Below are 23,097 nucleotides of genomic sequence, written 5' to 3'. Positions count from 1 at the left end.
GTGCATCCAGCATGCTTACTGCAATAGTAACTATAGGAAGAGACCAAACCCACCCATAAAAACTCGTATCAAGTTGACGCTCTAAGTTTATAAAGAATCATTTGTTGTTCTATTCCTGCACTGTGCCAAACACTACTACTAAAGGAAGAGTACGAAGCAGTTAATGGCAACACAATACTATAAACCACGTACTTGTGGAAGAGAAAGGATCTGAACCCTTAATGACGATTTAAACTGCTGTCTCTGAAGATTCAATTAACATCTAATACGTGATCCACGCGCTACACTAGTGAAGGTTTTCAAGGCTGGCACGGAATTGTAACCTGTATAAATGGCCTGACAACTTGGCTGGTAAACACAATACGCCCAAAAACAATGCTATTAGCAGTATACAGCAAGTGGAAAAAACACGTGCAAAGACCACGAACACTTCATCCTAATGGGTCTCAAGGCCTATCCCCACTGCCCTACGAGCATCTTCTGCACTCTGCTCTCCTCCGCTGCTTGGCAGCCAACAGCCTGAGACACAAAGAGCACGCAGAGGCTGCACGGCCGATAGGAGCCATCACCCCCGGGGAAGGCTGGCCGGCATCGGAGAACGCGCCCCCGGAAAAGCGACACTACGCTGACAATCCCTGGGACTCGTAACCCACACAGTAGTGTCTCCCAGTTCCCCACTCCGAGCAAGAATACCAGCTTACAGGAAACATCGCTTCCCTCACTCCCTCCTCCAGCCCCCGTAACCCCCGGGACCCGCGCGACCCTCTACGGCAGGGCGGAAGGGACAGGCCACGGCCGCTTAAGGGAAGACAAACGCCCCCCGCTTACTCACAGAAAGTTCTCCATGAAGATCCTGACGATGGAGCCCAGAACGAAGGGTGACTTGGACTCACCATGCTTCACAGCCTTGGCGACAGCTTTCCCCTTTTCCCGCGCCGCCGCCATGTTCCCCCGAGCCCACCGCTCCCTCCCCCTTCCGACAGGTACCGCGCCGCGCGCTTGTTGCCTGAGGGGGCGGGACTGAGCCGCCCTGAAGCTTCTCATTGGCGTGGAGAGCGCGAGACCGGCGTCCATTGGCTGGTGGGGTGAGGCGGGGCGGGGCGTTGCGGCAGTTGTTGCTGAGGCGGCGGCGGCGCCGGCGCGATGCGTGGGGCTGCGTTAGGCTGGGCCTGAGTCCCTCTGCCCGTGCGTTCCATGCACCGCTACATTCCCTGCGTACGTCTACGACGTTATGAGCAGTTGGGCGTGTTTCGCTCGGAGAAGACTGAGGGAGTCTCATTAATTCATACAATTATCTCAAAGGCAGTTGCCGAGAGAATGGTGCTTGACTGTTTTCAGTTTTGCCCTGTAACAGGACGAGTAGAAAAGGCCATAAACTAAAACGCAGAGGTTCTTCCTCAACACGAGAAGAATTTCTTCACATTGAGGGTGGCAGAGCACTGTAACAGCCTTCCCCTGGAGGTTGTGGAGTCTCACTATCTAGAGGTATTCAGACCCCACCTAGACACATTTCCGTGTCACTTGCTGTAGGTGACGCTGCCTTGGCAGAGCGGGTTGGAATAGATCGTCTCCGGAGCTCCCTTCCAACACTTAAAATTCTGTGATTCCATGATTTAGTCTAATTCTTCATGTCAAAAACATTGCAAGACTGTCAGAAAACAGGAACAGGAGCTAGCTTGGCAGCAAGTTCCTGGATGTTTCTGGTAAACTCAGGGGTGAGCCTAGGAGCCACAAATCAAGACTGAGGCCTGAGGAGAACAACAGACTGAGGAATGTGGCAGGGGAACGTACCGCAACAGACAGCTCATCTTTTTGAGGTGGGATGAGAGTCAGATTTTCTCTTTTTCAAAACGTGAGAGGTAGAACAGGTCTCAGTGTGTCTGTCACATTGCAGAAGTGTGCTCTCACCAGCCTTTGTCCTTACACCGCTATCCTTCAGAGAAGTAGGTCTCCTAAGTGAGGAGCTGGCAAGCTCTGCTCACATACAGGTGGATAAAATGCTAGTTCTTTCAGTGTTTGGCTTGAGTTGTCATTGTGAATCTTCATGATTGTAAAGTTAAGTTTATATTAGGTTAATTTTGTTGTGACACCATAGTCAAAATACTATTTCATTTACTTTATAAAGATAGAAAAATTGTGACATTTTGTAACAGTTTTTGTTCTGAGTTTCTATTCTAGTTTTTTTTTTTCTGGACTTCTATTGGTGTAAATGAGATCTGAATTTGCCCCTCTTTTTGGAAATTAAAAAGGATAATGATAAAAAACCCTAATGGAACAATGTTTACAGAATAAAAATAATATTAAATAGGAGGACAGTAAAAGAGTCTTCCACTGATCTCAGGACACGGTGATTTCCAGTACAGCACAAAGCTACATTTACAGCAATCAAATATAAGCCAAATACCACTTGAGGCATTACAGCTTGAAAATATATATTTTCAAGGTTTCCTTTTCATTTCAATTTCACAGATTGTGACACAACTGGGTTCAAAGCAATTACTTGTAAGTTCTTCACTAGCTATTCAAGAATTTTTCAAATATTGAACAGGCCTGGTATGGCAAGTCTCAGAACTGTTCTTTCACTGCTCCACTGGTCCTGGTACAGCTACTGCAGCAGTGAAGAAAATAAATAGTAGTAAATAAATACGGATTCAGGACAGAAATTATTTGCATGAAGAGTTTCCCATTTGGACTGAGCTGATAGAGTATTTTTTTATCTCACCATAAACCTGAAGTTTGCCAGTGGAGAAATCTTAATGCACCATACCCAGTTTTCAAATGTTTTGTAACCACTCTTTCACTAGTCTGAATTTCCTATTCCATAAAGTGATATTCATCTGACACTGAAGTAAATGAAAGCCACCTTTCAAATTTTCCCTCTGTAATTTAATTCCTGCTGTAAAAATGTTTGGAAAGGTGATGTTCCCTATTTAAGGAAGAACTTAGGTTGTTGGGGGGTTGTTTGTTTTTTGGCGGGGATGTCTTTTTTCTCCCTTTTTTTGGCCTTTTTTTCCTCCTTCCTCTCCCCTGAATCAGGGCAATGCCTCACACCATGTGGATAAATTCCTTCAATGATATCGATAAAATCATTGTAGCAGTGAGAGAGCAGGTTATAGTCCTTCACTTAGGTTTTTATTCTATCAGCTTAAATCTGAGTAATTTGATGGAGTGACGCAGAATTGTATAAATCTTTAGAGTTAGGACCCTAACAGTTTTACTTCATGCTTCATTTCTTCATACAGAGAACCATCAAGTTTGATTATTTTAACCTCTTAATCTTTACCTGTTTTCTGCTTAGATAATTAGAGCTGAATATTGAGGCCAAAGCATGCACTTTACAGAACAACTGTAAATTTGTATTGATTGATAGAAAACAGTCCATTATATCTGTTTGCTTTCATTTTCTAATAATATCAAGATGTGTTCATAAGCAGCTGACTAGGAAGAGACTGTAGGTATGTAGGATGGGAAGACAAGATATCAATTCCTTTTGGCTCTTCCTCAATTTCTAGGAAACCAAAACCGGCTTCAATCTGTGTTGGTTAAATAAATACATGAGTATTAAATGTATTGCATTGAACAATTCCTTTAATTGTTTCTGTCACCAAAATGAAAATTGATGAAACATGCAAAGGCCTAGATCATCCCAGGTGTTGTTGATCCTTATAATTGTTAGGAAAAGCATATGTTTAGTTCTGAACAGAGTAGGATGTGGTGGCTGTAAGAATAATTTCTACCACTCAGTACATAGCTTCTTGCAGCAGTTCAGATTAGTTTTTATTAGCTTTCTTAGGTGATATGACCCACATATTTCATTGTCTTTATGTTCAAAATAATGAATTCAGGCTACTTTATTAGGCACAGTTCTTTCTCCTTACACTGATTAGTATGAAAGGTTTCTTTCCTTTTGTTCCTTTTTGCTTACAGAATTTTTTCCCAGAAGTTGCTAGGAAGCACCAACAACTGGGTACTTAAGAAAAACAAAGTGGCCAAGCTCAGGGGAGGAGGGCAACCGGTTGAAGTTCTCTTATCTGGGAGTTTCTCTGTAAGGGGAAGAGATACTGTGAAAATTGGGCTGATAAAAGACATGGCTGGGGCAGCTGTAGCTGTTTCTCTCTCTCGGCTTCAGAAGAGGACGGTCGGAGCTGCTGCTGGGAGAAGGGAATTCACAGCTGCCGCCAGAGCCCAGCCCAGGGGTGGGGTGAGCCTCCGTGAGAGCAGCCACTGCACCGGGACCCTATTAACACCTACCTCACCAAAAAAAAGGAGCTACTCCCATCTGCTCGGGTGCCCGGGATCCTGAGCTCACCTCTCCCCGCCCTGCTGGGAGCTGGGCCGCCGCTGCCCCGCCCTCGCCGCTTCTTCGGCCCTGCTTCGAGTTTCTCGGCGCCCTGTAGCCCTGCAGCCCCTGCCCGCCAAGACGTCCTGCCGGCCCGGCCTGCTGCTTCGGAGAGCTTGCTGCTGGGGCACCGGGCTCAGTCGATCCAGGCTGCCGCAGGGGTTTGTGAAGCGAGGCCTCGCCTCCATCCCTTCCCGGCTCGGCCCAGCCGCCATCCCCGCCCGCTCCCCGAGCTCCGCCACAGCGCCCCCTGCAGGCGCGGGGGAATCGGCGCCCCCGCCCTGCCCGCCGGGAGCCGCCAGCGCCCCCTGCCGGCTGGGACCGGAACTGCCCCGGCGGGGAAAGCGCCCGCGGCCGGGAAGGGCTCACGGGGCTCCTGGTGCTGTTTGCTGCTAATGCCAGAGTTGGTGTTGGTTGTTGGCCTTGTTACACACACCAGCAAAGAACCGCTGCTCCTGATCTCATAGCTTTGCCCGAGAGCCCTGTGATTTCAAAATTATAATCATTTGGAGGGAAGGAATTTACACTTTCCATTCCAAGGGAGGCCCTTGCCTTCTTTAGCAAACGCCTGTCTTTCAAACCAAGACAGAAATCTAGAGCAGAGCAATAGGATGATACTCAAAGTTATATTTTATTAGGAAGTTCTAGTAATTAAAAAAAAACAACCCCTTACACACAAATACATAAAATCTTAAAAATAACAAGATGTGTGAATTCAGTTTCCTATTAATATAAATGCAAGACATCTGTGGTTGGACAAAGTGTAAGTGCATTCTCTGTGAGTGTACAAACTTATTTAATAAAAAACCAAACAACAAGACTCTCCTCCTAGAAAACATATGCCTTTAAAGTGTTTCATATAATTGCACAGGCCAGCATCTTATGCTGAATTATACTGAACACTAGAAGTGAGTTTGTTATAAACAAATATATTTGTTATAGTAAAATAATATACTATCACAAAAAAATGCCAGCAGAAGATTAAGTTTCCCAGAGAGATTTGTCATTGTGAATAATTGCACTTAACCTGTTGGGTAATACTAGTAGCAAACAATGTTTTCTTTGCTATTTCAAAGCACTTAAAATTTTCTTAACAAAAATCCATTCTATCCCCAACACAAAACATTCACTGAATGCAGATTTAAGATAACACAGTATTGGACTTCAATTGTGCAACTTGAATTTCCTCTCTTTCCTTACATACCAGAAACGTTAAAAAAATTAAAAATTAATGATCTGTGCAAAATGGGAAGCCTTTATGTAATAAATGATACCTCCAAAGAGGAAATAATATCAAAAAATTACGGTCTAAGAAGCCCTGAGTCAATATGTTCATTTAAAAGGCAAGGAACATGAGTGCTCCAAGTTCTTCCTATGTATTGGTGTGTATTCAAACTAGTCCAGTATTTACTTAAAACGAATTTTAAAATAGGCAGTTCGTGCAGTTTCTCACATACAATTCTTCAGTTTGCTTAATTCCTTTCAGCAGACTGTATTTAATACTCAATTTCATTTAAGCTGTCAGGATAGCCTGATGAGAATTGAATTTCTTCCACTTCTAGAATACAAAGAATGAGGAAATATTGTAATTATTTTTATTTTTGTCATACGTAAGAATACTTACAGAAGACTTTAATTAGCATGTGGATTTAAATGGGACCATCGTGTGGGTTTTAAAAAGTATACAGCCACTTTACTAGTTGAGATTCTGAGGATGATCTCACATCCTGGTAGAGAGTAAAAGTTCCTCACTAACCCAGCAGCCTGATATTAAATTCAAATGGGGACTCGAGGGCAGTATCACCCACCCACAAACAAGCACTGTAAATTTCAGGTGTCTCTTAAAAAATATGTTGAAACTTACCCAAACAAGGTCCTGCCCGGAACAGAATATCATCAATAGCAGTGTCACTTCTTATTGACACACCACGGATTGCCTCAAAAATAATCTGTAAAGTAAGACATAAATTTTCATGAATCCAAATGGTGGAAGGACTCAACAAAATAATATTCATGCAACCTATTCAAGGGATACATGCCCTTTACCCCCCCCCCCGCCCTCCCTTCCCCTCTCCCTTTCATTTTCCCCTTTCCTTAGACAGACCTCTGGCTTTGCATCATCTCTTTTCTCTGATAGCCCCCTAGAAAGACCACCCTACAAGAAGATGCCATTTCATCACAGCTCAGCGTGTGTGTCAAATCTGGACAGGGCTACAGACAGCTGAAGGAAAAGAAATTGCAGAAGTGATCTTGAAAAAGCCCTACCACTACTGACAAAAAATGATGGCATTAAAATAGCATTTAAATACTTATAAAAAATTGAATTAATAACTATTTTCCTACTTGCAACCTATTCACGTCTTTAATAAATCCCTCCCTAACTTCATTTGTAAAAAAATTACATTATTTCATGTTCTTCAGGTGTCCATTCAATGCCATCTATGTCTTAACATTTCAGTTTATTATTTTTGAAATAATACAAAATTTGGAGTCTAGTACATAGTTCACTTCAGTATTCCAATTTGACTGCTTCTTGCTTGGTTTTCTTACCTGGTAGTTTGTATCACTTTCATATTCTATCAGTCCCCTTAGCCATGAGATGCTTTGTTCCCCTGTTCTCCTCCACAAAGGTATCTCTTCATCATCCCCTTCCTTTTTTAGATAAACACTTAATAATCCAGTCCCAGCTCCATACATATGATAGAAAAATGTCAGGCACTGTTTTCCAGATGTTCCTCTTAGTGATCTTGAAACTAGGTATGCTCTTTGTCCATAGACCATATTAGATGCCTCTATGTACATGTAGTATCCTTAAAAAGATATGCAAGTAAATATTAGCAAAGTAGGATACATTATGTTCATTATGCTCAACATGCTCATTATATTAAAAAAACCCCATGACTGAAACTATTTTGATAAAGATTCATAGATTTCTGCATTGTAAACTGTAATATTTGAGATACTGTAATAATTGTGTACTGTAATAACGATGGGTTTGAATTCATAAAGCCAAGAAATGGTCTTGTTTTTCTAACAAGCTTATAGTATGATTCAGTCTTGGGAGAAAAAGGCAAGTTATTTTATTATGCTGCAATATGAGCTCTAAGTTTTGATTTTTAACTGAAGAAACTTTTATGCATAGTGAACAGCAAAGTCTTTGAAATGGATTGCACTAGGTTTGGTACAAACCAACTTCGGAATTCTCCAACACACCATATGGATTATGGATCTATGGCTGTAGATAATCTTTCTTTTCACTCTCTCCCTTGGGTGCTTGCCACCAAACTACAACCTGGCTTAGAGAGGATGTCTTCACTAGGGGTTTGTGCAGAAAATAGGACTCTTGAGTGTCATAAGAGACTCTCAAGCATCCACTGGCTGCTGTTGCTGCTCTTAACGCCTGTCTCACTTTGGACAGACACCTCAGGAATTCCCTCTCCCTCTGAAGGCAGTATCACCTGCAGAACATGTGGTGACAAAGCAGGTAACACCACAAAAGGGAGCATTGGGACTGCATGAAGAGTTCCTGCATTATCTGAGTTCACAGCCTGCTGCAGAGCATATATCTCAAAACAGAACAGAGATATATGCTGCTTTATGCAGCAGATGGGATGTAGGGATGCTCCTCAGTCCTCTCACACACCTCAGTTTGCTTCAGCTGATGATAACTAGGTGATGGAATGAGAGGCATGAATTTGCTTTCCACTAATTAATGGCCTGAACCCTTAAAATTTAGTTATCTATCTATTACAATACATAGCCACAGGAAGGAATACAAAGGAATACACTATAACTGCTCTTACAGCAGGAATTGCACTCTAATAGAAATTGATTCATTGAAACTCAGAGACAGCTGCCTGTACATCTGAGGGTACATTTCAGGCTATGTTTGGTGGTGATGCAGTTTTCTGTGCAGTCATGCTAATGGGGGTCCCACCTGCCTAAATACTTGAACTTACACTAGCGAGCTTGTGGAGCCACATTTTCAAGAAAAGGGCTTGTGGGATCTCTTTTATTCTTCCTGTTTTCTTTTAAGTTTGAACCCAAAGGTGTTCATGCAGAAGAATCCCAATCATTTGCACAGCTTGCTACTAAGAGATGAATTAAGAAAATAGTCATTGTCATAGACCAGGCTTAAAAGACTCTCAGTTCTAAACTGAAGATATCAGCCTCACTTCTCAGACTGCTTTATGATCCACACAAACTGAAAATAGGTCTAAAGTAATTTTCAGGGAATATTCACATAAACTGGGAGTTTGGAAGGAGCTTTTTCTGTGGGATCTGGCCAGTCATCCTCTTCTTTAATCTCCCAAGGAAAAAGCTGCTGTGGGACATGACAACCAAATTATCCACATGGCCATTAGATAATTCAGATTAAATGTCATATTCTCAAAACCACTCATGAGTCCCTGCATATTGTGCTTACTTCATTTGATTAGTAACTTTTCTGAATAGAAGAGTAAAAACTCTATATCTTCTGGACTATCATTTAAAATATTTAATTAATATTTTTTATTAACTGTCAATCTCTATTCTTAAAGTTCAATGTGGAACTTAACTCACCTACCCCAGTAGTGTGGTCTCCTTTTGGTCCAGTGTAAGAAGTGGGAGTTGGACCCCTCTTCCTGTGCCAGCTCCCACGACCTCTCTTCTTCTGTGTGAACACACACTCATCTTTTTCAAAAGTGCATTCTCCAGGACTGGGCAGCAGCAAATCTGTAAAGCAAGGAGTTTAAAACTTCAAATGCATTAGACTGATATATGGAGAGATTACACAAGTAATATATTGCATTTCCTCACCTGCTGACATCAATTACAGCTACCTGGTAATGCTTACAATAGTCATGAGCTTATACAAGCTACCTTCAAGCTTTTATCAAACAGATAAAATTTAATTTAATTTTCTTCAGATCTTTGGGAAAATCTGTGCCCTAGTCTAGCTCAATGACTAGGATTCACTAGTCCAGGATTCTTTAAAACAGTTTATTAGTCTTCACAACAGTGTTTTGGACTAGATGATCTTATGAGGTCTTTTGGTTTTATTGGTTGGATTCAGTGATCTTAGAAGTCTTTTCTAACCTTAGTAATTCTATGATTCTGTATCAGGCTCTGTTACAGAATTACCAGCATCATTTTCTTCACTGTTTTGGCACCCCAAGCAGGTTAATAAATCCCAGCATGGATAACGTGCATAATAAATGAACCTTGTCAAAGACTGGAGTTTCTGTGAACTGAAATCAATGCCACATTTAGCTCTCCTCTCTTCCTTTGGCACCAGATTCTACTGCAGCCTACAACAAACCACAGAGCTGCAATTATGAGAGTATTTTCATTATTTCAATGCTCTTACATCATACAAAAGGTGATATAATTTTGGTGCATGCCAGGAAGCTTTTGTCAGGTAATCTGAATTTGTCATTCAGAAGTAGACACTTTGAGCTGCCTCAACTTTTTGAAGAGGAGAAAGCCTTGATACCTCTGGGGCATTTTTGAGGCATTTGTTTTGCTGCCATCAGAGACAAGCCATGACATGACTGTACACCCAGATACCAGTTCTGCACCTTTGGTTCATTTTTCAATTACTTACAAATTACAGCAAGGCAAGACAACTGCTGGAAATAGTTTAGAAAAATGGTATCTTGTTTTGTACATGTGACTTCTCTCTGTTTTATATGCCTGAATGCATGAAATCCAATCAAAAGAGGCCATTTAAAAGCTATTAGGACCACTGCAAAAGCATGGCTTTATTCCAGAGAAGAACAGGGTTGTAGATTGTGCTTGCCTCATGAGAATGTTTTTTTATAAATTAGGATACAATCATTGTATTGTCAAACCTCACAAAGCCACAGAAGAGGGAGTTTGGGGAGTTCAGAGAGGTTAGCCTGTGCATGTCAGGGGGTAAAGTTTTGCTGAAAACCATTCAGTTCCTCCCACTACAAGAGAGAGTCTTAGACTGCTCTTCTCTGCCTTCATCAAAGAACTGCAGCTCAGGTAAGGCTGGGTCTTGGCCTTGCACAGCTGTACTTCTCCCTTAAAAAAAAAATAATGCTGTGTTTTGAAAAATACTACTTTGGGGTCCATTCCTGGCTTCTTAAAGACCATTTGAAAACTACTTTTTCACTCAGTTGAACTATGGGTTTATTTTATGCCCTCGAAGGACCATTCACGTATATACAACTGCTCTGAAGTCACTGAAATTTATTAGGAGTTAGCTGGTGAGCAAAAACTGGTCTTTGCTGGATGTTTGCTACTTCACAAAAGTAGGATTTATGCAACATTTACTGGAGAAAAGACAAGAAACCACAGCAGGATGAAGGCAGCTGTAGTATATGTTTGGAAAATGAAGGTGTATGATGAATTCTTACTCAAAAGGATAGCAGCTGTTGGATGACAAATAGACATGGTCTTACCAGCAGCCTGGCAGCTTCCCAGGTTTAATGATACATCATCCAGTGCCACAAGTCCACAGTCCCAGAAGCTTTTACACCAGCTGACAAAGACAACCTGCAATTCAGGAAGGAAGTTTCAGGTCCAAAATCTGGCACTGTTAAGAGTCTGAAATAATGGTGTTTTTTTCCAAACGCACAAATAATTTTGAAATCTAGAGAACAGGAAGAATGGATCTACTTTGTCTTGGCACATTCTGCCAGTGACTGTAATGTCTGTTCCAGTGGGGACTAAATGTATGTTTTCAATCAACAGAAAATATCTTCTTTTGTAGGCAAACTGTGTGTATCTGTATGTAATTCCCATTTAAGTCGAGTGTTTTTTTGTCTGTGAGAAAACATGACTCACTGAGGTTTGTTGTGGTTTTCTCTTGCCCAACATCCAACATGAACAGCTCAAATATCCTCAGCTATCTTTATCCTGAAAACCAGGAGGTTTTATCCATGGAAAAATAAATTTAAAAGAGTAATGCGGAGTGATGAGCAATAGTGGCTGTGGCAAAAGGCAAAGGATAATAGAGATGAACTGAAACTACTGCACTAAATGGGATTATTCATAAATGACTCAGTGCCATGATATAATAGAGCAGGAGACTTGAGATATTATGCGTAATTCACAGTGTTCATCTGAGTTTGTGAAGATTATTAAAAACATCCAAGATCCTTGATTTGAGTAAACATTCATTCTGCTATGGAAAATACAAGTCGCTCATGAGATAATACAATAAAATGTAAAGAAACTGAAAGACTCTCAGTTGGCCTTCTGCCAACCATGAGAGAGATCTGTTTGAATTACAGAAGACACATTAGGATTTGTTTTGTAAAAAGCATTGCTGGCGGTTTTCTTGGCCTAACTACTCCAAACTATCTGTCTGACCACTTGGGTTATGATCATAATTTAGGAGGAGCTTTTCAAAACAATTCCTTTGTGTTGAGGTCTGTGCTAGAGATTGCAAATGGATTAGTGTCACTTCTAACCATTTAATCTTCTGGACAACACCTCAGTTAAATATTTGAGGTTAAATGCTGACTGACAAGTTTCATGTGGATGCAAAAAGTCTTTTAAAAGTTGTTAAGTGCATTATTTAATATGTTCTCTTCTAGTAGGCTTGGTAACACCTTCAATACGGTACCTACATGGTATTTTGCCATGGTTTATTTTGCAATGTAGTATTTCTTAACTCATCTGCTTATAAAACAGCCTGGAATGTAACTACACAAAAACCTTGGAAGTATGTATGCATTATGCTTCCCAGGGTGGAGAAATTTTTGAAACTCTTCCATTCAGTGCTACTCATCCTGTTTATTATTGATTATCTGCCACTGGTATAGAGTTAAGGAGTGCCCCTGCACAGAATGCAAAACTGCTCAGTGTATGGTGGCCTAAACTCCACACCTTTTATTTATTTTTTTTTTCTTCCTACTGTAGAATTTTGTCTTAGCTTCAAGGTTTAACAGGACAAAAATCGTTTCATACTTTGTAAGCTCATTGTTATGACACAGGGGCAATCCTTTAAAAATGGTAGCATCTCTTGGAAAAAAGCATAAAATAAGTGTAAAATAAGATACTGACATTGGGTGAACATCATTTGCCAGAATTTTAGTAAATGCATTCTGGTGAACATTTGTAATGAACTAAAGACATATTGTAGCCCAAAATCCATGAATAATCAGAAAACCACACATGTGAGGGCAGGGCAAAGTCAGTCCTCATTTGTGAAACAGCATTTCCACACTGTAAAGTCATGTTTTAAGTAATGCTTTACTGACATTGCTGGGAGCAGGATTAATTTCTTTTTTCTTAGACTGCAGTAGTTTTTTCCATACAAGGTATGTTACCACCCATTGATCCTGCAAAAAGCCCTCCATTTCAAAAGTATCACAACAATAACTCTTAAAAGGCCACTGAACCAGTATCCTTTGTACAACCAAAGGATTGATGTGATTCAGTGACAATTGTAAACTTGTTTAGCTTTGCCATCTGTACCTTAACCTTCACTATTTTTCCATTCAATTTTTGTGGCATTGAGGATCACACTGCCATAAGAAGACTTCGTAAATTACAAAGTCTTCTACTTGGGAGGTCCTACTTGGGAGTGCAGAGTTTTCAGTATTGGCTATAGCAAATGCACTGAAATTGTTACAGTCCCCTCAATTTATTTTGTTGATACATTCTTGATTTAGGTTTAGGCAATGTATTAGAACATTTTTATTCACTGGTCAAATTTATTCATTCTTCCATTTTAATTATCCTTTTCTGTCATAAAGCAAAAATTTGAGTATTTGAACTTTACCAACCAAAATTGTATCAACTTGGATTTACTCAACTGCTCATTTTTACACTGAGTCAGATCTCTGAATCCTCCCTACACTCTCAACAGAACTAATCTCAAGATGCTTTGCATTTGTTTTTTGTTCCGAATTAAAGTATTTGCTAGGTGAATTTTTCTAAAATAAAATTTAATTACTTTATCTCATGCCTTGGAAAATAGAAGACTCTTTGTGCTTAGCTTTTTTCATCATAAAACATGGCAGATGAACAACACACTGATTATTTCAAGCTAGGTAACAGATATTCCTGGACTAACATGCTGTTTTGGAGGCAGAACTAATAACAATATCCAGTGCAGGCCATTGTTGCCTGTGTTACTGAAAAATAAAACATCTCTCTCATGGTCTCACATCTCTTTTTGTTCCAATAACAGGACACAGCTAGGGAGTCAGTTTCCTTCCAAACCACTGCCCCAGCTTATGGAAGCTGATATGTTTATCTTGCAGTGCTCAGTCAATGGTCCTGGGTTTCACCTAAAAGTATCAATAATTCTTTCTTAGCACTCATCCTGGATGAGGTATGAGCAATGCCAGGTACGAATGGTTGGTTTAGCAAGCTTTTGCCAAGACACCATGTTGGATTGTGCTGCAGATACTAGGTGAAGTAGAAGAAACTTCTCATCCTTAGCACTCAGTGACTCTACAAGCAGAATGTCAGTTAAAACTCAAATGTATATGAGGTTAATCTGCTTTTAGAGGAGAAGATATAGGAGGACATATAGTAAGGTATCTCCAGTGTAAGGAGAGACTAATGGTGAAGCTTGCTATAGGAAGTTTGGAGGGAGCTGGACTGGGAACAGGAGAAAAGGACAGAAGATTCTCTTGGATCCCTATATGTTCTGTATATTTTCTCTCCTCCTTTTTTATGTCAGAATGTAGACATCTTGCTCAATTAGAGAGCCAGATCAGTCAAACAGAAGAAAAACATGAAAATGGCCCAATCTGATGACTTAAAAGCAAACTATGCCTCTGCAGCAAGGTAATTTATCCTATTCCATTCTAATGAATATTTCTAGGTTTAAATTACTGTCCTGGGGTGACTTTATGATGCTTGTATCCCCAACTGTCTGTTCTGTTTATGCTGGACATTAAGTTCTACACTTAAGACTGGTTCCAAGAGCAAAGGGTGCAGTTTGTTTTGAGAACCTGTGCTCACTCCTCTGCATTCCCTCTCACCACTGTGTGTCTGCAGCACGGACAGCAGGAGAGAGCTCTTCCTGGCTTTTAGTTAGTTTTTTTTGACAGCTGAGGCAGAGAAGTTCCCCAGACTGTGGCTTTTCTGTTTCTTGGAACTGCTCAGCCTGCTCTGGACTGAAACCCCAGCAGAGCACCGGGAGCTCACAGCCGTGTCCCACCGGGGCCCGGGACGTGGCATTTTCCAGCACAGGAGGGACTGATGGGAGACTGAGGAGCTGAGCTGCACCCCACGACAAGGACTTTCTGAATTTGCCATCTCTTCAGAACAGCGAGAGGTTTTATTGCTTAATATTATTCATTTTTTATGCTTGTGAATACTTTGTAAAATAAACAGGTTTTTCCACTTTTCTCCAAGAAAATCTTTTCCTGAGCCAGTAGCAGGAGGAGGAGCTGCTTGAATCTGCTTTCTAGGGAGATCCCATTCAGAGGTTTCCTCCAAAATTTGCCCTAAACCAGGACAATGACACACTGTAAATCTGTGTAGACACGAAACTCAATCTGTCACTTAAACATTTAAAGTTCAATTTCCTAAAGAAGGACAGTTATAGTGGAGCCTGAGGTGTTTTTTTCCTGAGAAGCTAGTGCTGTAGCTTACTCACAGTGAGACAAAACTCAGTATTATGAAATCAAAAAATAATTTGAACACTAGAAACCAAAAGGTGCCATGAAGAAGGAGTCAAGATGTTTTCACAAGACAGGAGCCTGACTTTTCAGTCAGTTGTGCAAATAAACAGCCATATAGGCATGTAAGCCAGGGACTGACCACACCAGATGGGAAAACCATTCTGACTGTCTCAGGGCTGTTCAATACAGCTGTTTGAAGTGTAAACCAAATTACGTATAGGTAACTGAATAAAACTAGATTTTAAGTGGCTTGTATTTCTTTGGATTAAACAGTCAGAAACTCATTTATCAAGATCTCAAGTAAGCTGTTAAGGCAGAATTAGAATATCTATCTGCAAGCTTCTGTCATTTAAAATAAATGGATTTAAAATGGCACTCGTCAGGCAAGTTCAATTTCTTGCCATACAAATACAATGAGCTTCTGTGAGAAAAATAATGTAATATGAAAGCTTCTACATAAATAATTGGATAACATTGGTAATAAGCTTGTGACAGTCGAACTAGTATTTTTGAATACCTTTCCTGCCCAAGGGCAGAAACAAACAATGAAAGAGAAAAATAAAGCCAGCAGAATAACACAGGCTGTTTGTCCTACATCTCTTCTTGCTGGATTGAACAGTCTAGTAGAGAACACTGCCTGCACACAAATATATACAGGACACCGATATTCTCATCTTTCTCCCACCACCCTCCCAGATTTCCACAAATCTACTGTAAAGCCTCTACACTCATTTCAGTTAAACTATTTCCTGTCCATTTCGGATCTGAGATACCAAAAGAAGATATGTAATATTTCATACAATGTTATTACCTTGCTTAGCTGCTGTGAAGATGCAAGCCACTTAGAAAATGCTTCCTAACCTGAGTAACTTTTTCAGTTTCCAGTATGCTGTTCCCATAACCATGCATCAAGCACCACAGGAACTGAGGTTCACACTTTGCAGCACTATGCTACTGTTTCCAAACTCTACCATTCTTACTTTAGACAAGCATTTCTGGTGATTGTTCTTCAAGAAGTTTCTTGTTTTAAAAGGTAAGGGAAGAAATAACAGAAGGACTGTCCTATAAAACTGCATCTCATTCCAGCCCCTTTAGGGTGCATACCCTATTCTGGGAAGACTTAAGTTGGAACAGTTAAAAACCATAAAGTTATTTTATTTGACACAAGTGTGAGTTTTTCAAAGGAGGAGGAAGAGGTGAGGACAAGGATGTCTGTCCTCCTCCAGCTGGCACCTTACTGGAGAACTGTGTTTTTCATACTAGTGACTTGATCACAGGGATCTAGGATTTAACTGTTTATCTGAGATTAATTTACCTATGACTTTGGTGGACAAGCAGGAAACAGATTTCTTTCCAGCAAAGAGAAATAAATGCTAGAATAATATAACATTGAGCATCACCATGGTGATTATGTGAGAAGGTCCAAAGACACTCGGATCAAGTACTAGGAAGGCAGCAGAATGATAATAGATATTTAGGGAAAACAGTACAAGAAACAAACCAGCACTAAAACTTTTATATTATGTCCAACCCAAAAAAGCTGAAGAACTTGCTGAACTGGAGGTCACAACTGAACCACTGTGTTTACAGTCACTGTGACGTCTATTTTCCATTAATTTTTTAATCCTTTTAAAAATGTATGTATAGTATTGGCCTCTACAGCATCTTGCAGCAAAGTTTCTCAGTGTTGTTCTGAGAAAGTCCTCTCTTTTCTTTGTTTTAAAACATGTAAATATTCAAGTGCAACACTGAGTCACTTGATTTTCCTTTCTCACAATTGCAACTAAAATTAGTTATGATGAGTGAAAACAAACAGACGAACTCAAGTAAAGAGAGTGAGGAAAAAAACATCAAAAAGGAATGAAAGAATAGTTAAGGAATAAAAATTAAAAAATGCAGCCACAGCTACTCTGATGAAAGTAGATAGATAGACTGTTATGCGAATTACTTTTCTTAGGATTTGATATTGAACTCTTTGGGAGGTTCAAGCACTATATTATCAAGTAACATTGCAAAAGCTTAGATGATGGATAAAGAACACAAGATGTTTGCTTTCAAAAACCTGAACTTCAGAATGGTAACCCAAATCTAGCAGGAATTAGCAGAATTGATAAAAGCAGACCCAACTGAACTCAAACCTTCATTTTAATCTAGGTTTTTGGACTTCATTGGAAAGTTGCATAAAAGAAATGTTTTTCCATGCTGGTGTTTACCCACATGTACCTGCATACACACACACAGAGTATTAAAATGTGGATTCTTGCTTCACAGTTCATGTGAGGTTCTCAAGGATGCAAATGATATGTGAAATTTTCTTTCGGTTAGCTCTTACATTTTCCTGACATGTACTTGCACAGAAGATCAATTTCAGTTCAGCCAATCAACTGAAAAGAGTCTACATATTTCAGATTTAGGTTTTCATGCTGCCCCTCCAGATGCTTATACAATAAACTATGAAGGATTTAAATGATTTCAAAAAATATTAGAATTTTTTTTTAATTTCTTTCTTCTCACATTTATTCCCTGGATACAGTAATAATCAATAGACACTGTATGTATATAAGATCACAGGTACTCAGATCAACTAGAAGAGACAGTGTTGCAAGTACAAATTAGGAAATCAGGATTTAAAATTCCCTACCTTCTCACTAGCATTATCAGCATATGTATTTGCAGTATGTGCATGTACACACACACACACACATATATATATAAATATATATGCATTCAAACACATATATATGTATGTATATACATAGGTATAGACATTTATGACTTGCTTGGTTGGATCATACCTGCCTAGCCTTTAAAACATTTTATTTTTAAAGTGTCATATTAAAGCCAGCTGGCTAGCTTCACATTTCCTGCTCACAGAACTCAAGCCATCAACTTGTGCCAGACTGCAGTTAGCTAATTCAAAAAGAACTTGCAAAAACCATTACAGAAACCAAGCAATAAAAATCTGCATCTTCTTATTGTCCTGATGGAAACAAATTTGCTATCAAAACTAAAATGCATTAGATGGATTTTACATAATTTTCAAAGTTTTGGGAGTAGTATTTGTAGTAGAAAAAAGATGAAGGATGTGGGTAATCAGTTATTTTAGAGCAATTATTTTCTGGCTGAAAAATCATTTTGACCTTTAGGACACATGATTGTCACCGACTTGTCCGGCTGTTAAGGAACTGCCAGGAGACTGCTTACTGTTTCCACAGGGGCTGACCCAATCCAAAAGTTGTTCCTGGTAACCAAGCAGCTGCTCAACCAAACTACTGTGCATGCCTACAACTAACCATCCAAGCCTACATATGATACATCTCAGAAAACAATAGCATAGGGACATCAGTCACTATATCTGTATTAGAGGAAAGGTGGCAGCCCTATCTTATTTTGAGACCACCTCTCTCCACTAAAAGACTGTTTTTCACTTGCCTATAACATTGCCAAGACACAATGATTTCAGCTCAGATTTTCCATGCTAGTTCCTTCCTACAGCCTTGTTTTGGAAGATCTAATCCAAAATAGCTGCATCATTTCTGAGAACAAGTCTAGGAAAAAGGGTTTATTTTGCCCATATTAAACAAAAAAATTCTGTGAAAAGCTTGAGCACTCCTAGGCTTTGGAGTAAGACCAGAAAAGTGTCAACAGTCTGATCTTTATGCCAGTGCAATCTGTCAAGTTATTAGTTTTTGAGAAACTAAAATTTGTAAGGAATGGCACAGGCAGGGCAAACAGGATGGAACATGAATAATATAACAGAGTGTCCTGGTTTGGAATAAATTAGGAAAGAACCTCCAAAAGGAGTCCCCTAAAGCAAAACCTCCACCACCCCTTCCCCCCCAGCCCTGGGTTCGGGAAGGAAAATATCTTGGAGGAAAAGTGGAAAAACCAGTTTATTGGCAATAAAAAACAACACTCCCCAACACTGGAAGTGGGAGAGGGGGTTACTGTGAATGAGGAGGGTGCGACACATCTCTGGCAGGCCCGGGACTTCTCCAACTTCCCAGGTCAGGTCCGGTCCGGAGCCAGTTCAAACTTTGGGGAGGGGGGGGGAAGGAAGGAAAAAAACCAAACAGAAGCAGCGAAAAAACCAGCAGCAGGGGCAGCACGGGAGAGAGAGAGAGAGGGGACAAGAGAGAAAGAGAAAGAAAGCAGCAGAAAAACAACAGCAGCCAAGCAAGGCAGCCAAGCTAGAAAGCCGAAGCAGAAAAAGCCGACAGCAGGAGCAAAAGCAAAAGCAAAAGCCAGCAGGCCCTGCCAGAGAGGGAGGGGCAGCTGCCAGACACAACAATGTATCCAAGATATGGGATATATGGGATAGGAGGCAGGTCAACCTAGAACACAGAGAAAGAAATTGGATTGTCCAGAGCTGAGAGTAAGATAAGGACTGGGGTGAGGGTCAGAGGGGTGGTTCATTGCCTATGGGACAGGTTAGATAAAATAAATATGCCTCAGTGAGGATGCATGAGATACAAGGACAGGTTGCAGGAGACAGGACAAGAGAGGTCAAGCTTCTGTCATATTTCTCACTGTCTCCCTCCAGATCCTGAAGTGTAATCCCTTACTTGCTGGTTCCCGCCACTCCTTTCTACCACCCAAAACATGCTCCAGTGCACCTCCACAGCTGCCCTACATTGAAATGAGTGGTTTTTGCTAGCAATTTCACTATATGCTAGGCAGAAACATCTTCCCAGATAACTAATCTGAGTGTTTACACAGTGCCACACCGTAATACTTTGTTTCCTTCTGTTGGCTTGGAAAAAAAGAAACAAACAAAATAAAGCAGGAAAAGACTTCTAAAGTATTAAGGTTGAAGAGCTGAGGCATGACACTGCAAGGAAAAGCCACAATCAAATTCACTGTGCAACTTCATTCAAGCCTACTTCTGAATACAACGAACAGACAGCCTGTAACAACACCAGATTTCCACCTTCTGCCTTAAGCAGACATGCTTAAACTTCGGCAGTATTTGTCTTTTTTATGCTACCTTCCCATATGTAAACACCTTGATGTACTTTTCCATATTAATGTTTCAGAACTTCACCCATTTTCTTCTGTTTGTCTAAGGAAAACCTTATAAACTGTACTCCCTTCCAAATACATAGTTATTTAGCTAAGGGGATGCCTGAATTATAGTTTGCTGAACACTTGCTGACTTCTGCAAACCCAATAAATCTCACATTTTGTGATATTTAAGGAATGCCTCCTCAACAAAAACATTTTACAACTTGTTTTCATGGGAAAGAAGACTTCCACAAGATGTGAAGCACCCCGAGAAAGCTGTTGAGAATGGCCAGAGGCCAATAAACCATGCTGCAGAGTATGGTGTTTCTCCCTCTCCTACACAAATACAGGCTCAGAAGCAGTGAGGCAAGCTTCTTCACAACTATTTTACATATCCTGTCTTCTAGGAAAACAAAAATCATTCTTCACAAATTCATGCTGGATAATGTTTTCCATGTAAATGTTTGATGCTAAAACCCCTGCCACTTCCAAGGCGGTCAATCAGTTCCAGCAGTCATGCTCAGATGTTGTCACTACTCATGCAGTCAATTATGCTACATAAGCTACTAAACCTTTCCAGAAGTAATAAAGAACTACCTAAACATAAGAGATGACAAAAGTAAATTATAAGCTTGACTTTTTAACTTATCTGCAAATATCTTGGGATGATACTATGAGAAACTTTTCTAGTATGCACCTGATGGGCACTTATAAAATTATTTTTTTATTCTCTAAAAGTTGAAAGGGAATTACAAATTCTGTTATGTTTCATGAATAAAGTACATTAAAAACCTATTGACATTTTAAGGTATCAGGTATCTGACAGAAAACACTACCCAACAGCTAGGACTGAAATTTTAAACATAAATTAACCTCTCAACACAGTTAGGCAGCTGGTTTCTGGTGACCTTTTATGGTCAGTAATACTGTTATTTCAAAAACTAATTTGTAGTGGACAAAATATTTAAGATGTTTGTCTTTAATTCAGAAATACTTAGAGTTGCAAGACAAGCTTCCATTCATACGTTCATCATTTTGTCACACTCTGGTCAACATGTAGTGATTCATCTGGTTCTCCTTATACAACTCACTGATAGTGAAAATCTGTTACAAATATCAGGATAACTACAGAAGTAGCACTTATAAAAATCTGTGTAAAACTCAGTCGTTGTAAAAAGAGTGGAGATGAGAAATTACAATGGCTTAAGGATTTACTCAGAAGGTGATGTCAAGTACCAATATGTTATTAACTTGCTGAGATAATGTAATGACCTCTCCAACGAGACACTGCAAATTCTTCAAGTTCATTGCGCTCATTTACGCTGACTTCTGGTTTCATACTGTAACACAGCAGTTGATTTTAGGGAACTATGGTCAGCTCCCCATTTGACCAAAACTTACCAGTACTTTTTGATCAATTAAAATCTCTAATTGAGTATGACGATCATATGACTTACACAGGAAACAAGCAAATAAAAATGAGAGGATGTGGAACCTGCTGAGAAACCAAGACACAGCTGGCTTTTGTTAAAGCTCTCTGGTGAAATCTCCTAGCTAATACACTTTGCAGGTATGGCTCATTTAGGATTAATCCCTGTATAACAAAGACTCTGAGAAGGCAAGGAAAATTTCCTCACAAACTTCGGCAGATTTGAAGACTTGGCTCTTACCTTGCAAGGCATAGGCTTTTTGAAGGAGATTTCTGCTTGAGTCCAAACTCCCTCTGGAGAGTCCAAGACAGACCAGATCTTCTCTTGCACAACATGATTCTCCTCAAAGATATAAACTGCAAGAGTGCCACTCATCTTGAAAAACCCGTATAAGGCATAATAAAAACGCAGACAAAACTGCAAGTTTCCTGGCAGGGTTGGGCCATACAGACGTCCAATGTACCCAGGCTGTGATGTAAACTTGGTGTTTGCCAACAAATAATAACCTGCAAGACAGCGTAAATATTGTATTTAATATGCTATTAGCACAGCTGATTTGCTATTAAAGCATCTTCTGTTATTGCATCAGACCTGGGTTATAAAAACGGTTCCAACTGGCAAGAAATAGATTATCATACTCTGACAGGAAATAACCATTTTTTTCCAAAAGCACCCTGTCTGCTTCTAGCTGAATTGGCACATGGCTAAGTTACCATAAACAAGCACTTATCAAATTTATCCTGAAAAATTCCCTGGTCTGCTGTCCTCACTGGAAAACTGGCCTTTTCAGGGTTACCACTGTGAGACAAAAAAAATTGGAAGGTGGGGCACAAGGCCTATTATTCCCTGCACCAAGTATAAAGAGCTGAGACTTAAGTGCATATGATTAATAACTATGAATACTCTACACAAAGAGATGTTTGAATTTAGGACTTATTAACAGTCCTTTCACCATGTGGTTTCACTACAGAATATTTCTGTTTTCCCTTTAAAACACCAACTATCCTAAACCTAGAAGAGCTAAAAAGGCCACTTTTCCTCTCTTAAAAAAAATGCATTAACCTATTATTACACTTACTCCCATATTTTTGTGAATTCATCCCTTTAGCAACTACAGAGCAGTATAGTGAAGGTACTCTGATTTATGGCCCTGTCTGACTTTTCAATAGTTGACCTCCCTCCTCTACGCATGGGGAAGCACAGCCAGAGTTCCAGAGAGAACTAAGCTGTGAAAACTGATTTTTAATGGCAGAGAGATGCACTGAGGCAAGCTAACCATTGTGCCAGGGATATTAATTAACAGAGTGAACAATGATTCAATAGGTTAACCTTCATATAACCTTTTATATAACATTTACATATAGTTTGACTTTTCTAGGAAAAAGCAGTTTTGATTCACCAAATCCAGTAGTGTGATCTCCTGCTCTATACACATTGCGCTTCACTTTCACCCTGCTCCATCCTGGGCCATCTTTGTGGTCTTGGTAAAAATTACACAAATCTTCCTCAAAATTGCAGCCTGCATTGGCAGGATTGAAAAGAGTTCCTAAAAAAAAAAGATGCATATGTTCCGTTAGGATGAGCACAGTGTGATAAGCATAGGTATTTGATGCAGAAGGGTGCCAAAACATACTTTGGTTTGTCTTGCTTTTCTTTACAGAAGATAAGCATGTGCAAAGATGTTACATGTATCTAGAGCACAGCCATGATGAAATAAAACTATAAA

At 40.0% G+C, this 23,097-nt stretch overlaps 2 protein-coding genes across 3 annotated transcripts in view; both read right to left on the bottom strand.

Moving 5' to 3' along the window:
* SMC5 (structural maintenance of chromosomes 5) overlaps window positions 1-974 on the bottom strand; it is a 41,648-nt gene extending 40,674 nt beyond the window's left edge. For both annotated transcript variants that reach the window (XR_010745919.1, XM_066339939.1), the window contains exon 1: window positions 833-974. Coding sequence is in view for 1 of the 2 variants with exons in the window: in XM_066339939.1 (XP_066196036.1) it covers window positions 833-945 (113 nt within the window). In the remaining variant the exon portion in view is untranslated. The remainder of the gene's footprint in view (window positions 1-832) is intronic.
* A 3,972-nt stretch (window positions 975-4,946) lies between these two features.
* MAMDC2 (MAM domain containing 2) overlaps window positions 4,947-23,097 on the bottom strand; it is a 54,677-nt gene continuing 36,526 nt past the window's right edge. The window contains exons 7-13 of the mRNA XM_066339553.1: window positions 22,771-22,917; window positions 21,612-21,877; window positions 10,750-10,843; window positions 8,903-9,055; window positions 6,890-7,149; window positions 6,204-6,288; window positions 4,947-5,897 (exon numbers count right to left, since the gene is read on the bottom strand). Of these exons, the coding sequence (XP_066195650.1) occupies window positions 5,836-5,897; window positions 6,204-6,288; window positions 6,890-7,149; window positions 8,903-9,055; window positions 10,750-10,843; window positions 21,612-21,877; window positions 22,771-22,917 (1,067 nt within the window). The 3' untranslated portion in view covers window positions 4,947-5,835. The remainder of the gene's footprint in view (window positions 5,898-6,203; window positions 6,289-6,889; window positions 7,150-8,902; window positions 9,056-10,749; window positions 10,844-21,611; window positions 21,878-22,770; window positions 22,918-23,097) is intronic.

The sequence above is a fragment of the Sylvia atricapilla genome, chromosome Z (assembly GCF_009819655.1).
Source record: "Sylvia atricapilla isolate bSylAtr1 chromosome Z, bSylAtr1.pri, whole genome shotgun sequence".
In the NCBI taxonomy this organism is placed as follows: Eukaryota; Metazoa; Chordata; class Aves; order Passeriformes; family Sylviidae; genus Sylvia; species Sylvia atricapilla.
Note: the sequence above shows the minus strand (reverse complement) of the source record. Positions and strands in the feature narration are given on the sequence as shown.